A 14,256-nucleotide genomic window follows, 5' to 3' on the forward strand; every position below is an offset into this window, starting at 1 on the left:
GGCAAAAATAGCCATTATGGCCCAGCATCTCCTGAGGCTGCCCTCACCCTCTCCAGGGCACAAGAACCCATGTCAGCTTTATCCACACTTTCCATGCCTGCATATGAAATCACACATTGTTTTTTTCTACAGTAATATCTGCAGTACTCAGTGTATAAAACACATATTTCAAAATTGATTTTTGCTCCTGCTGTTTAGTGAGAGATTTTAATGTCATTCAAAGCCTACTATTTGATTCATCTATTGAAAGAAATTTAGGATTTCAAGGAACATGCAGATATGGAGTATGTGCAGTTTCATGAAGAAAAATGGATTGTTACAGCTCAATGTCATACTTTTCTGGTGTTTACCTGCACTTGTTCAGTACATCTGTACCCTGCTGGTATTTTCCATGGAATTCTCTCTCCCGAAATAAGCAAAGACAGCTCATGAAAGGCCCCCGTAAAAAATCCTATATCTGTAAGTACTTTAATCTATGAAAAAATGACAAAGCCTCTGATTTGAATGTTATTCATTATTCTTTTTTCTCAAAATAAAATCTGTTTAAAGGTAATTTTCAAATAGATTTGGCTACCAGAATAGTACATTGATGGAGAATGATCTTCAATGGAAAGAAATCTTTTACATATTATAGTGAATAATTTCAAAGATGTGTCTTTAACCTTTAAAAGCAAATTCTTTAAAAACTTCATCTTGAATAAGGGAAAGAACTTGCTTCATCTGGTAAGAGTTTTGACTGCCTGTCCAAGCTCAGCCCCTTAAAAAATCTCTTTCATAGTTTTTACTCATCTTAATCTTGTAGTACTCAGCTACTCTACCTAGCCCATATCAACATTTCCTGAAAATATCTAAAACCAATAGCACTTTGACTCTTAATACTCTTAAAAACTCTTGATAGTTAGATGTTTTTAAAAAAACAAACCCAGAACTCCCAAATTATTTACACAACAACAAAAGGTGAACACTAGTGAAAAGACAAAAATCTGTTCCTAGATTTCATGGAACCTTGTTCTACCATGATAGTAAGAACACATCCAGAAGTGAATATTTGGGGAAAAAAACAGTCATTCATGTTTTGCACTTAAGAAAACATTTCAAAGAAAAGTGGAACAAGATAAAAAATAACAAGTGACAAGTCTGGACCAAAGAAAGAAAAGCTCCTCTTCATTAAAAAGAGAGTAGAAAGAATTTATGGAAGCACTCAACAGCCTATGCAGGAAATTAACAGTAAAACTTTTTAAATAGCTCTGCATGCTACTAAAATAGAGAATATAAATAATAATTGCATTTAGACAGTACCCCTACCAACTGCTAAGAAACACTAAGCAACAGCTGAACTTTAAAGCATTATTTTCATAGTAAAAATATATGAATATTAAATTGACTACATTAAACAAAGAATTGAAAAGTTTACTTGAAATACAATGTGCTTTGAGAAAGTGATTACCTTGAGGATTCTTCCTTCAATACATTTAGCTGGGTCCTTACAAATCTCAGATACAATATACTGGTATAATGTAAACAGAGGTAAAATCTGTAACAAAACAGTAGATTATGCAGCTATAAACATCATACAGGGTACAACCATGGAAATACACATTGCAATTACATATCAAAAGTATATGGTTAATATAAGATTACTGCTTTGACCATTACATGCCATCAATACTTCTCTTATGCTTTCTGAAAGATTAACGTGTTAAAAAGTTCTTCAGGTGACTAAAGCTAACCCCTTGTATGTGATTCACAATGTAGGAAGTGAAGTTTGTCCAAATTATTCTCTCTGTTCAAGGTGGGGTATTTCACATCATTACTGAGTAAACCTACCAGAAATAGGTTGATACAAGGGATTTCTAAAACTATCTGCATTTTGACGTCATATTTTTTCAATGCAATTAACAGAAGAATAGAATTCTGTGAGCTTTTTAAAATAAACACAATGAAGTCGTGCAACTAAGTGAAATTATACCAGCTGTAAAATAAAGTGGATGGTGATGAGACTTATTGATAAATTTATTTACATTCATTTTAAATTTAGGTTTTTTTGTAGGGACAACTAACAAAAAACATTTTAAAACTGAGCTCTATTAAAGTATAGAGACACTGTATATCCTTCCAGGATCTGAAGGGGGCCTACAGGGAAGCTGGAGAGGGACTCTTCATCTGGAACTGTAGTAATATGACAAGAAGTAATGGGTACAAAGTGAAAGAAGGGCAACTTAGGTAAGATATTAGGAGGAAGTTCTCTACTGCAAGGGTGGTGAGACACTGGGGCAGGTTACCTGTGAACTTGTGGATGCCCCAACCATGCAAGTGTTCAAGGCCAGGCTGGATGAGGTGTTGAGCAACCTGGTCTAGTGGGAGGTAATCCTGCTCTCAGCATGGGAGGTTGCAACTATATGGCCTTTAAATGACCCTTCCAAACCTAAACATTCTATGGTTCTATGATCTATTGGTATACAATATTTCAAAAAAAGCAGATTCTTTCCTAACAGATGTATGTGTTTATTGAAAATGAAAGAACTTCCAAAATTTAATTACTGTTCAGCTTTTACATTTTTCTTCACTTTAAAATGTCCCCAGGCTTAGCAAATGCTAACAGCATAGTTAGATTTTTGTCAAATTCAGTTAAAGTTTTCATAATGTAGCTTCATACTTCTGAATTTGGATTACAAATGCTTGAGGCAAATGTTTTAATTGTACCCATACAGTTTCCTATTGATAATTGAAGTAGTTCAACAAAATTAGTCTTTGAAGTTTTATTTTTAATAAAACTTGAATCTTGAAGTATTTTGATTTAAGTGACAAATCAACTTAGCGCCCACCATCCAAAACATTCCCACACAATAAGCATTCAGGGGAAATGAAGCTCTCATTCAGCTAAAACTGCAATTGCTTTGAGCATGATCCATGAACTGGATCTATATTCTGCTGGCAAAAGTGCAGAAAGAATCAAAGATGTGCATGGCCATGCGAAGCAAGCAGTCAAGTTAAGAGCTTCTGTCTCCAGGTAATTGTCTGCTCCTGGATTTTACTGGACCTCCCACAGCCAGGACAGTTACACAAAGCTAAATAACAAAGTGAACTCCAGTAATGCAGAATGGGAAAAAGCAACAATGGCAGTTAGCCTGAAGTTTCAAAAGAAATCAATCCAAAAACTGACTTGCTGACAAAAAAAAGTGTAACACCTTTCTGCCTCCTCCTGTCTAACTCCTCTTCCATCCCTACCTCCTAACCTTTGTTCCTCCTTGCTGCCAGCCCTGCAATCTTTTCGCTTCCTGGCACTGGCTCTGCCACTTGCAGGACCTTGTCATAAGTGGATTCAACTCATCAAAGCTGGAAAAATCTATCTACTTTTTCAGATGGAGAGTTTTCTGTCATGTTTGATCTACAGAGGCATAAAATAATCACCTGACAGGAAATTCTGTTGGCGCATACAGGACCAAATTACAAAAGAGAGAGTATTGCACCTTTTTCAGTAGTAGTAATCAATTCAATCTATTTATTCTAATGTACAGCACCGCATCTTTGAACGAAGCTGGATTAAAGTGGAAATGGTCAGACATTAAATGGAAGAAATAGGATTATGACCAGCATAAGAGGGAAGTTATGAAAACAATAAAAATACAGAGGAATAAGAGAACATGGAAAGGAGAAACTAAAAGGGACTTTTATCTACTGGAAGTTGAAGTACTGAAAGCATTCTGGACATACTGCATCTAAAGTATTTTTCTGTAGAGTGTATTTTAAGTAGCATACAATAGAAAATTTTCTCTAAAATGCCTAAGCTAAACAAACCATGTGTTGCCATCTTCCAGAATAAAAAATTTTGCTGTGTTTTCTAAAACCTGTATGCAGCAAGCTATACCTTGTTCAAGTGCCACAGAACCTAGCCGTAGGGGTATTTTGCTAATGAGGTTATCTCATAAATGCACCCACACAAGAAAGTAAGACTAGGCGTCTTAAAATCATTTCCAGACCATAAAAACAATACTTACTATTAAATTTTGCTTCACAGAATGTAGTTCAAGCATTATGAAATTCAGACTTGCAACTACAGTAGAGATATCAGCTCTGTAGCGATCAGAGAAAAGGTCAATACCAGGAATAAGAATATTTGTTTCATATTGTGCAAAGTCACAGTCAGATGTTGGATGGGGAAGAGAAGCTCTAAACAAGGTCTGAAAGTAATAACAATGAATTAATGAATTATTTGTGAAAAGGTGAGCAGGTATTAGTGAGACACCATAAACTTCAACTCATAAATGACTTCATAAATACAACTCCATCAATGCCTTAATTATTCAGCTATTTCCAGTCACAATATTGAATACATTCCTAGAGAAAATGTTTTATGTGTGAAGTTGATGGAGAAATATAAACTAGCTGGAAATAGTCTAAGGACACTATGCCTCCCATTGTTTATGGGAGAGCTGCTGACTTTAGGGCCGGTTTAAAGCTAGTTCCACCTTTAACTAGGTCAGACAGTGCAGTTTATCAGTTAGTGCAGCTTAAATCATTTAACTTGAAGCTAATAAGAAATTTAATAATTTCTGGGAGAGCTGCTCACTATAACAATAGTTCAAAGCTTGTTTCACTCTAGCTCCACCTTTAACTAGGTCAGCTAGCACAGCCTAAATCATATAACTAAAACGAATATGAAATTCAAGGAAATAATTTAAATGTTCTCTCTTAAAAAGCAAAGAATGCTAACATTGTATCTGATGTTGGATATTCCTTCCCAATTGTGTTTATCTTGGTATAATTAACAATTATATCCTAGAGAAATTTGCATTTACACTCAGATCAGAGATATTAACAAGCCTAAAGCCTACACCAGAGGTGGAATTTAAACAAGGTTATAAAAGCTTTCCAATTCAAGGAACAAATTACGTCTTGAGTTCTTGCAGTGCTGTGACAGTAATTGATTATATTTTTCAAGACAATCACCCTGCAAGCTGCTTCTATCCCAATTAATATCAGACCTACTTCAGTCAAGTCACAATTATTTCTACTGTTACACAACTGGAACAAATGCTTGCTACCATTTCTGTCGAAAGGAGGAACCACCATTGTTCTGCTTTGTAATTGTTCAGCAATTATAGTGCTAGAAGCAAGTAAAATTCTCCTTTACCTTTGTTTCTTCTACTTGTTCTCCCTTTGGTGAACCTAATAAGTTTTCCAATGTGGCCTAGGACAGGTCTCACAGTCACAATCATGACACAAGATATCAGACAGTGACATTGCTTGGTTTTGGAAGAAACCAGATAGCTCCCTGAAGCTGCACTGGGATGAATAATCACCAATCCCGGTAGAGTATAACTGGCAGAATACCTGCAGGTCTTTTTCCTGTGCTACTTTTGAAACTGACATCTTAACTTCCATTTAAAAGCAAACTGAAACATTGTTTTTTTTTTCTCTGTAGGTCCTTTTTCTGAAAGTCTGCAAACTTAATTTTAATGATCTTATATTATTTGTGAGTGAAACAGGATCATTTTTAATGTCCTCTGGTTTTAGAGCAAACTTGTAGAGTTCAGATTTTAGTATTACAAACTAATATTTTTCAGTGCTAAAAATATTCAAAAATTGCTTTTTTCTCAAGAGTCTGTGCTCTTGGTTGAAAATTTAAGACAATCTGTGAAGACTCTACAGATATAAAAGACAGCATTCTGCTGTTGTTGATGCCATCCAGCTCCTCCTGAGCAAAATACTTCAAGAGAAGAAAAATATATTTGACTATCAAATGTTTTAGTCATCTTCCCTTTTCAGTATTTTTTCTCTGGGACACTCCAGCCTCCTATTGAAGTGATAATTTTTAGGCTATAATATAGAAATAATGTTAAAAAACAACGAATAAAACCATTGTATCTAATATGCATAAATTGTCAGCTACCTGCGATCTCCATTTTTCCTTTACAATCAAAACCAAAAGAGAATTATTTTAACATAATTAAATGACAGAGGGTCATTTTAGAAGCAATTTGTTAACTTCATGAATATGAACTGAAATTGCATTCTTACCTTAAAAAGTATTGCAGAAAAATAGCAGTATTTTGTTCTTAATCCTATCTTTGATGTTGTTATATACCTAAAGCACAACAAATAATAAGAAATATTAATGTAGCCATCAATATAAATTATTAAAATCCTTGGGTTTTTAGTCTAATGTGATAATAATACTAACACAATTTAGATGTTTTTCCTACTGAAAACAACTGTCTGTTTTTAAATAGGTGCTCAGCCACACCGTGTAAAGAAGCTTTTGACCAAAGACATACCTAGACAAAGGGAGTTGTCTCGACTATCTTCAAACTTACAGGAGAAACACAGGCAGGCTAAGTGCAAACTCCATCTCATACAAAACTAAAACTATAAAGCAGATTAGGCAACTCACACTTTAAAGTGTATTTCTTTCTAAAAAGGAAGCCTAAGATAACCAACATGTGGAGTTTAACATGGCAGATGTCTAGCTAAATGTAATGATTCCCACACAGTACTTCACCAGAGCCTTAAACCATCCTGGTAGCAGGGTAGTCCTATGATTAACAATCTTAGAAATCTTTACTTCAATATTAGAATCCTTTCATCTCCATTTTATAGCCTATGACTAAGTTGTTGTAGAAAGAGCAACTCAAGAGAAAGATGTTTAACAGCCCAAGTCAGGTCTAAACACAAAAGAACCACCTGAGGGAGAAGCCAGGAGGACAGCTCCCTCCAAATCCTGCCAGGATTTGGAATGGACATATTAGCAGCAAAGGGATAGTATCCAGTGCAGCAAATAGGTGCCACAAACACCTGTAAAGGCTGCTGGGCATTTGGTCTCACCTAAGACTGAACCACAGCTCTGAATTAAAAGAGATGTCCTTTGTAATCAAGTTAAATTCACTCCTTTTCTTTTGGGTGCTAATTCTAAGCGTGGCAATGCCACTTCATTCCGAAATACCCATGCTACTACTTGCAAAGCTACCTTGGCTTATATTTTACAGTGCTATTAATACAACCTGCTGCACAGGTAAGGCAATTTACTCAAAGATGAAACTATGCCCTTTCATGGTTATAGCATTTCTAAGGTCATTTAATGCTGCCTTGGGTATTTCTAGATTTATATTTTGTACAATACATTGAAGAACAGCTCAGAATTACATTCACAGTGTTTTACCAGCAGTGAAGTAGTACTGGATGGAAATATTTATTGATGGTAGATTTTTATACAATAAATAAAATTTCATTTACTTCTAATTCACCAGAAAACTAGTACTTTAGGCAGTAAATCTGACATTAATATTTAATATGTGCACTAACTTGAAAAATGTGATATTTTGATTGAAAATCAATATGACTGAAAATCCTTGTACTTATGACTTTTTGTCATTTTGTTTTCTTTTAATGATCTCTCCATATAACATACAGCTGCATTTATGATCAAAGACAAGCACTCTAGAAAAGGGAAAAAACAATTTTCTCCAAAGAAGCAAATTTCTCCCTGAAAGGAAAAATTACTCTGCTTTTGATGAGTCCTTTTTACAACAACTCATTATTGGTTTTTAATTAATTTGAAGTTGCCTCATCTTGGATGAGCAATTTGTTTAAAATAGGATAGAAATACATATATGGGTATGATACTTACTGAGCTATCTTAGCCACTAGGACTGCTGCATGTAAACATCCCCAAGCTCCAGCCTGAGAAAGAAATTTCTCACTCATATCAGTTGATCTTCCAACTGCAAAGCAGTCTGTAGCATCTTTTGGAAAATATAACTCTTGCCAGGTGTTAAGAGCATCAGCAATGTTGAGTGTTTCATCAAGGGATTGACACCAGTATTTAAAAGCAGCTCTGTAACATCAAAAATACCATCATATTGCTGACATTTTCCCAAGTGGAAGATAAGATCTGCTTCATTTTTTCTTTATTGCCTGAGATTTAACTAATTCTGATTGGGTCAAAAACTGAAACACATTTTCTATAACATTTTCTATAATGATATCTCTATAACCCAAAAGAGATATCATTCCTGGTCAAGAGACTTATTTGGACTCAAATTAAATCATCAAGCCATAGACATTACTTCTTTAAAATAAAAAATGTATCATTAATTTGCTCAACGGCAATTAGGTAGCTAAGAAAAATAAACAATGTATAGGAAAAAGCCCTCTCAAAATACAGCTAATAGTAAGTTAGATGAAAGAACTAATGGACAGCACAAGAACTTATGAGACAGTTGAGACGTATAGGACTGACAAATAAAAAAAAATGAAACTGTGCTCTTTTTTAATCCAGTAACTATGTACCTTTTATTTCCAGCATAAAAGTGAAGATTTCCAAGTTCATGTAGAGCCTGTACCTTGAGGTCTCTCTGGCTGCTCATTTCAAGGATTCCTGTAATTTATTTTTCATCAATTATAAAAAAAAAAAAACATCATATCATTAAAAAGGTTACTGAACCTTGCACAAATTTGGCATGAGTAGACAAGAATTCACATGTAATTCAATGCATGAATATTATATGAACCTGCTTACATAGTCTTTTGTATTTTTGTTTTGTCAGGCCTCTCAAATTTCTTCCTGTTCACAAGATAAACTGGAAAGCAGGTCACTGGCCCTGCTAAACAACTCTGCCTGCGTACAGCACAGAAACACACTCACAGACACATTTTTGGAACCTTTGCTGCAAATAAAACCACTTAGAGCTACTACACTTGACCTGTTTAGCCATACAGCAAAATCAGGAGCTGTGACTGTATGAGTAAAGCCATACCAGAATGTAAGATGGAAACCAAGTAACTAAGTCACATATCGAAATACACAGAATCTAAAGTCTGTTTGCTAGGAAAAAAAAAACTGTCATGGAATTAAAATGAATCTCCTAAACATTATATCAAATTCTGAATTGGGGATTAATCAGCATAACACCACTGAAGTAATGCTTATTCATAAAATGAGATAACCATAACAATTATGAACCAACTAGCGGCTTGTTTAGGATCTAATGCAGATTTCCTCAATTAAGAGGAAGAAGGTTGTACTTTCCTAGAAACCAGCCTTGGGACAGTTACAGCTGTCTGACAGAGGAAAAATACCAATGGAATAAACATACATAAACATAGACAGGCAGAATGTTGTTACTTTTTATCTGCAAGCAGAAATTTATGAAAAAAAATTACCTATTGTTTTTTCATAGGAAGATGTAATTACTGAAAGGTGCGACTTTGGTATTGGTCTACCCTCAACCATACTGGAGAAATTATATTTTTCTTGAGAAAGGTCACACGGTGTCGGTAGAAATATCACTTCATCTACCACGCTAAATTTCAGCTTCCTGCTTGAAGAGATATGACTGCTGATTGCTCTTCCAGTATTTTCTAGATAGCAAAAGTGATTTATACGATCAATTTATTTATATGATAATATCAGTTGTTTATATGATCAGTTTGCTGTATTTCTAGCACCCCAAATATTTCCAAAACATGTTAATCAAACTAATATAAAATTTCTGTGTACCCCATCTCCATTTAGTTTCCTATGCTCTAATTCTGTGTGTCTCCTAATTAAACTTATTGGACATAATTCATTGGTCAGTGTAACCAAAGGGTATGTGCTCTGTTAATGAAAATAAACTTGGGAAGATCTACCAGTCAGTCCTCTGACAGAGGTATAGCTGCAGACAGACAGGTGACACAGCTGCATGGAAAAAAAAAGTATCATTCAACTATTAGACAAATCATGGGAAATAAGGCTTAGAGCTTGCACTTATAGAACTTCAAATTTAACTTCATATTCTATATTTTTTCTAATTGTCAGTACCTAAAACTTGAGTTTAGAAAAATCTGTTCCTTTCAATGTTTGCTATTTTAATTGCATATACACTTTATTAAGGGCAAAACACTTCAATGAAGCACTCACCTTGTGTGTGTGCAAGAAATAATGAAAGTAGTTTCCTGCTGTGTCTCAGTGCTCTGCTTTGATATTTAGATTTTTCTAGAGTTTCTTTAAAACATTTCAGTGTGTCATTCACATCAAGAGGCACAGAAACTAGGGCTTTTGCTTGATTGTGATCTAAAGCTAATTAATAATTACGGAGAAAAAAATTGTAATATGTAAATAAATAATGTTAGTAAATCAGCCTGTAAAACATATTTGAACATTTTCATAATGTCAAAACTAAAGTATATTAAAATATTCCCCTTTTTTTCCTGTTGCTTTATGAATTAAAGCAAATTACTAACCACCAGGAACATTTTTTCTGTTAATAACAGTGCTATTCACACTAACTTAGGAGTATATTGCTGGATATCCAAAAATAACAAAACAAAGCTGGACCAAGACCCCCATGCTGCCTAACAGGCTGTAGGTTATCTGGCACCTCCTTTTCTCTGCTTTCAGACATAGTCTGAATATATTCTGAAAGATCTTGACAACATTACAATACACCCAAAATATCAAGAACACTAATTTGAAGACAAAGCTCAGTTTATAATAAAATACAAATTGTAGGAGAAGTGGAAGACTATGATAAAGAATGGAAACAGAATTTATAAAAACAATTCAGTATGAAACAAAGATAAAACTCTGGGAGAAAAGAGAACACACAATACTAAATTGTGCTCTGACCTGTAGAATTCGTTGGAGGATTGAAAAAGCGTCCAGGAAAAACCCCTTCACTGGCAGAACGAGGAGCAACAGGCAGCTGTAATTTGTACCCTATGTAGTTTCTGCATCTCATCTAAAAAGCAGGATTTGTTTCATAAGAACTGAATAGTATTAAGAAAAACTGACATTTAGTTCTTACAGTTAAATATCTATATATACAGTCACATGACAAAACAAAAGAGGACTAATTAAGAAAGACACCAGTGGCCCATAACTAGTACTTTTGTCAGTAAGAGGTGAAACATTCACACCTAAATATTGCATGTAAGTGTTTCGAAGTTGCTGCACTAAAATTTGTCTCATAAAACTTGTCTCTTGTCTCTTACTTGGTATTTGCCATAATCATTAGCAACTCCTTGATGTTGTGCAAATATTCCACCTTTTTTTCTCCAGATGAAAGCATGCTTGCACAGAACCTGTCACTAAGCATGGTAAAGGACATGTTGCCCGGGAAACACAATGGAATGCTAAATACAGAGGTACAAAATAGCTCTAAGCAAGTAACAACAGCAGCCTAACTCTGGCAAAGAAGCAAACTTCCAGACTTCTATAAAGGACTAATCCGCAAAAGACTTTTTATTTTGCTAATGTAGTTACACCACTTCAGAAGCAGAAGGACCAACAGAACTAGTTCTAGAATTTTCTGAATGGCATTTATTTATGAAATGTAACCATAAACTCCAAATTTCTTACCTGAAATCCTTATTACTATTAGCTAACACTAGTCTTTAATCTGCAAACTGTCTTTCTAAACTATGATTACTTTTCCACAGCTCAGTTACCAGCACTATGAGGGTACCACTATGCTGTGGTGCCCTTCTACAGACAAAGGACCATGTCTGAATGGCTGGGCCAGAGAGAACCAGCAGGAAACAGAGAACACAGAGCTCCTGAGCTGCCCTTGCGAGCCACGGGCGCCTTCAGAGTCCCTGCAGACCCCGGGCATTGCTGTGCTGTGGCAAGGCCATGGCTCCTGAACCCCAAGTCCATGTTCATGGTCAGAAAAAACCTCTTTGGTACTCCAAATCCCACTTCCCCCTCCGCTCCTTCAAGTCCTCTTTTACTTTAGTGATAGAAATATCCTAAAAATATCCACAGTGAGACTGACTTCAGCAAAATTCTTAGAAATAAACTTTATATTAAAAAAAATGTGAAACTAATTTCTAATAACTAACTCAATGAAAAATTTCCAACTGGCACTGTTAAGCGAATAGAATAGATAGAGCCACAGCTTTTAATGAGAGGAACTTGCTGAGCTGCTTCGGGGTTTTTTTGTGCTAATCAAGTTTTTTAAAGTTTTTAATCGGCATTGTCGGAGTTTGTTTTAACTCAATTATATTAACTTTTGGAGCAGTGTTCCAATGCAGAAGCAAAGCAATATCCCAATAAATATTTTAAGGTTAAAAGAGTGGCATCAAGAAATAACATGAAATTAGATTTAGGCTTATAATACGGAATGGGCATGTCGCGCATGGAAAAAATGTCCTCTGGGTCACCTGCTGCTCTTGGAATCATGTCATACAAGCCTTGTCATGCACTTCCATCAATTATGTTCATTAATTTGTTATAATTGACTATTTGGGAACATATCAGAAAGCATATTAAGCTAATCAGTGAAAGTGCTTCTCCACATTTAGCTCACATTAGAGTCAGCGTCCCAAAAAGAAATCTGTGTTTCACCTTTTGTGCATCATCAGACAGATATTTTGTGAAATGAGATTCATGGCTGTCTGAGCCACTGAACTGCTGTATCCTCTCCAGCAGCTGCCTCTGAGCATACACCAGGAGTGGACTCACTTGTTCTGTGAACCTCTCACTGGAAAAAAAACCAAAGTGTAGTAAATAAGCAATATAATGGTATAATAAACTATATAATATTAACTTATTAAGGTTTTTTTAGAGCTAGTATAACTTACTGTGTAAATATGTTAAATCGTACAGCTATGTGCACCAGTGCTTCCCACTTCTTCATGTGATACAACAATTCTATTGTTTTAAGAACCAGATTGCATATCCATCTCAGATCAACCACATTCACATCATCCATGGGAGGCTGGGGGTGAAGAGCAGAACCACCATTCTCATCCGCAATGCCTCCTAAACAACTGGGAATGCAAAACTCTCCTTCGGGATCCACAATCTACAGCCAAGAAACATTATTACACCTGTTATTTTCAAATGTGCTTTTAGGACAAATCAATTACAGAGATCAGAAACTACTGTCATCAAAAAAACTTGTTACAGAGAGTAACTTGAAGATACCAGAATGTAATGCAAGAAAGCGAAAACTCTCTCTAGTGAAAATCTGATAATCAAGAGTTGTCTGAATAGAATAATTTTTACCTTAAGAGACCTGCTTGCTTGTAGGTCAATTATCATATCAATGATCATGTCTGATGCAAAATAAAATGGCAACCAGATGGTGTTGCAAAGAAGATCCCAGGTGATGGAAAATGCACCCATATGGGAATGAGACTGGTTAGCAATCACTTGAAATTCTTGAGTATAGCTCCAAAGATCTCGACAAGCATTTTGAAGCAATGTCCAGTGGCCGCCACGGTGAGCAAGAACCTGTGTATACCATTCAAAATATAACTATACCTTGGAAAGGCAGAAATTAAAAGCTTCATTCTTTTATTGAAAAAACTTAGGCATAAATAATCTTTCAGAATTACAGTCTAGGCATTACAAAACCTTAATTTTTACCTTTTCACAGAAGGACTAATTTATAAGTGAATTTAATTGTAGGTTTTGGTGTGAGAATAAGAAATAAAAATTAATTCACACCACCTATAGGTGTGCTTTTACTTGGGTTTAGAAGGTTTTATGGGAAGAGCAGTTAGTCTGCATTTCCCTTCAACCACTGGTTCTCCTGTTTCTAGTGTGAGATTCACTTAGACCTGTAAAGAGAAAGTTAAATCTGCAAGTATTTGCAGAAAAATTTAACAAACATGAGAAGGAAAGTTACAAAGGTGGATTGAAAAATAGAACAATTACATAAATTACTGAATGTCTGATAGAATATATATTATGATAGGTGATATGGCTGATATTTCATACATTGTACTTGGATATTTTTCAGAAGATGAGAAAACATTACTTTTAAACAATGAATTTTCTTTTGATTTCCTGAGGTCTTTTCATTTAAAAAGTAGTAAGTATTGCAAGACATGCTTAATGCATTAATTACTAATACTTAGTAATTAATACTACTTAGTAATATATAGTTTAATAAGAAACCAACCACATCTTACCACTGCTCTTTTCAAATGCAAGAAGATGCTTGTAAAATGCTTCAGTAAAAGGGCATTTGATGGAACCTGGTCCTGTTTGTTGGTCTTTGTTCGACTTCGAGGAGTTTGACTCTGTTTATTTCTGGTTTTAGAAGATTTACCTGTGGCTGAAAACAAAAAGCTCCCTGTTAAAATTGAGTTGAAGTTCTCACAAAAAAAAAAAAAAAAAAAAAATCAGCTAGGATTTTCCTGTAGCAGCTAAATACGTACATGTTAGGAAATGCCAATGTTAAGATTATCATGTCTGTAAGGTTATGATATTTAAAATACAAGATGCTTTTTCTTAGGAATGAAAGCGAGCCTGAGCAAAATACT

General features: G+C 35.0%; 1 protein-coding gene across 1 annotated transcript in view; it reads right to left on the reverse strand.

The window, feature by feature from the left end:
* CFAP54 (cilia and flagella associated protein 54) overlaps positions 1-14,256 on the reverse strand; it is a 102,386-nt gene that overhangs the window by 33,610 nt on the left and 54,520 nt on the right. Inside the window, exons 35-47 of the mRNA XM_058023285.1 lie at positions 13,903-14,048; positions 12,992-13,219; positions 12,565-12,788; positions 12,329-12,464; positions 10,610-10,721; positions 9,902-10,060; positions 9,163-9,360; positions 8,290-8,377; positions 7,628-7,834; positions 6,022-6,088; positions 3,999-4,181; positions 1,448-1,534; positions 351-473 (exon numbers count right to left, since the gene is read on the reverse strand). Of these exons, the coding sequence (XP_057879268.1) occupies positions 351-473; positions 1,448-1,534; positions 3,999-4,181; positions 6,022-6,088; positions 7,628-7,834; positions 8,290-8,377; positions 9,163-9,360; positions 9,902-10,060; positions 10,610-10,721; positions 12,329-12,464; positions 12,565-12,788; positions 12,992-13,219; positions 13,903-14,048 (1,958 nt within the window). The remainder of the gene's footprint in view (positions 1-350; positions 474-1,447; positions 1,535-3,998; positions 4,182-6,021; positions 6,089-7,627; positions 7,835-8,289; positions 8,378-9,162; positions 9,361-9,901; positions 10,061-10,609; positions 10,722-12,328; positions 12,465-12,564; positions 12,789-12,991; positions 13,220-13,902; positions 14,049-14,256) is intronic.

The sequence above is a fragment of the Melospiza georgiana genome, chromosome 4, assembly GCF_028018845.1.
Source record: "Melospiza georgiana isolate bMelGeo1 chromosome 4, bMelGeo1.pri, whole genome shotgun sequence".
Classification (NCBI taxonomy): Eukaryota; Metazoa; Chordata; class Aves; order Passeriformes; family Passerellidae; genus Melospiza; species Melospiza georgiana.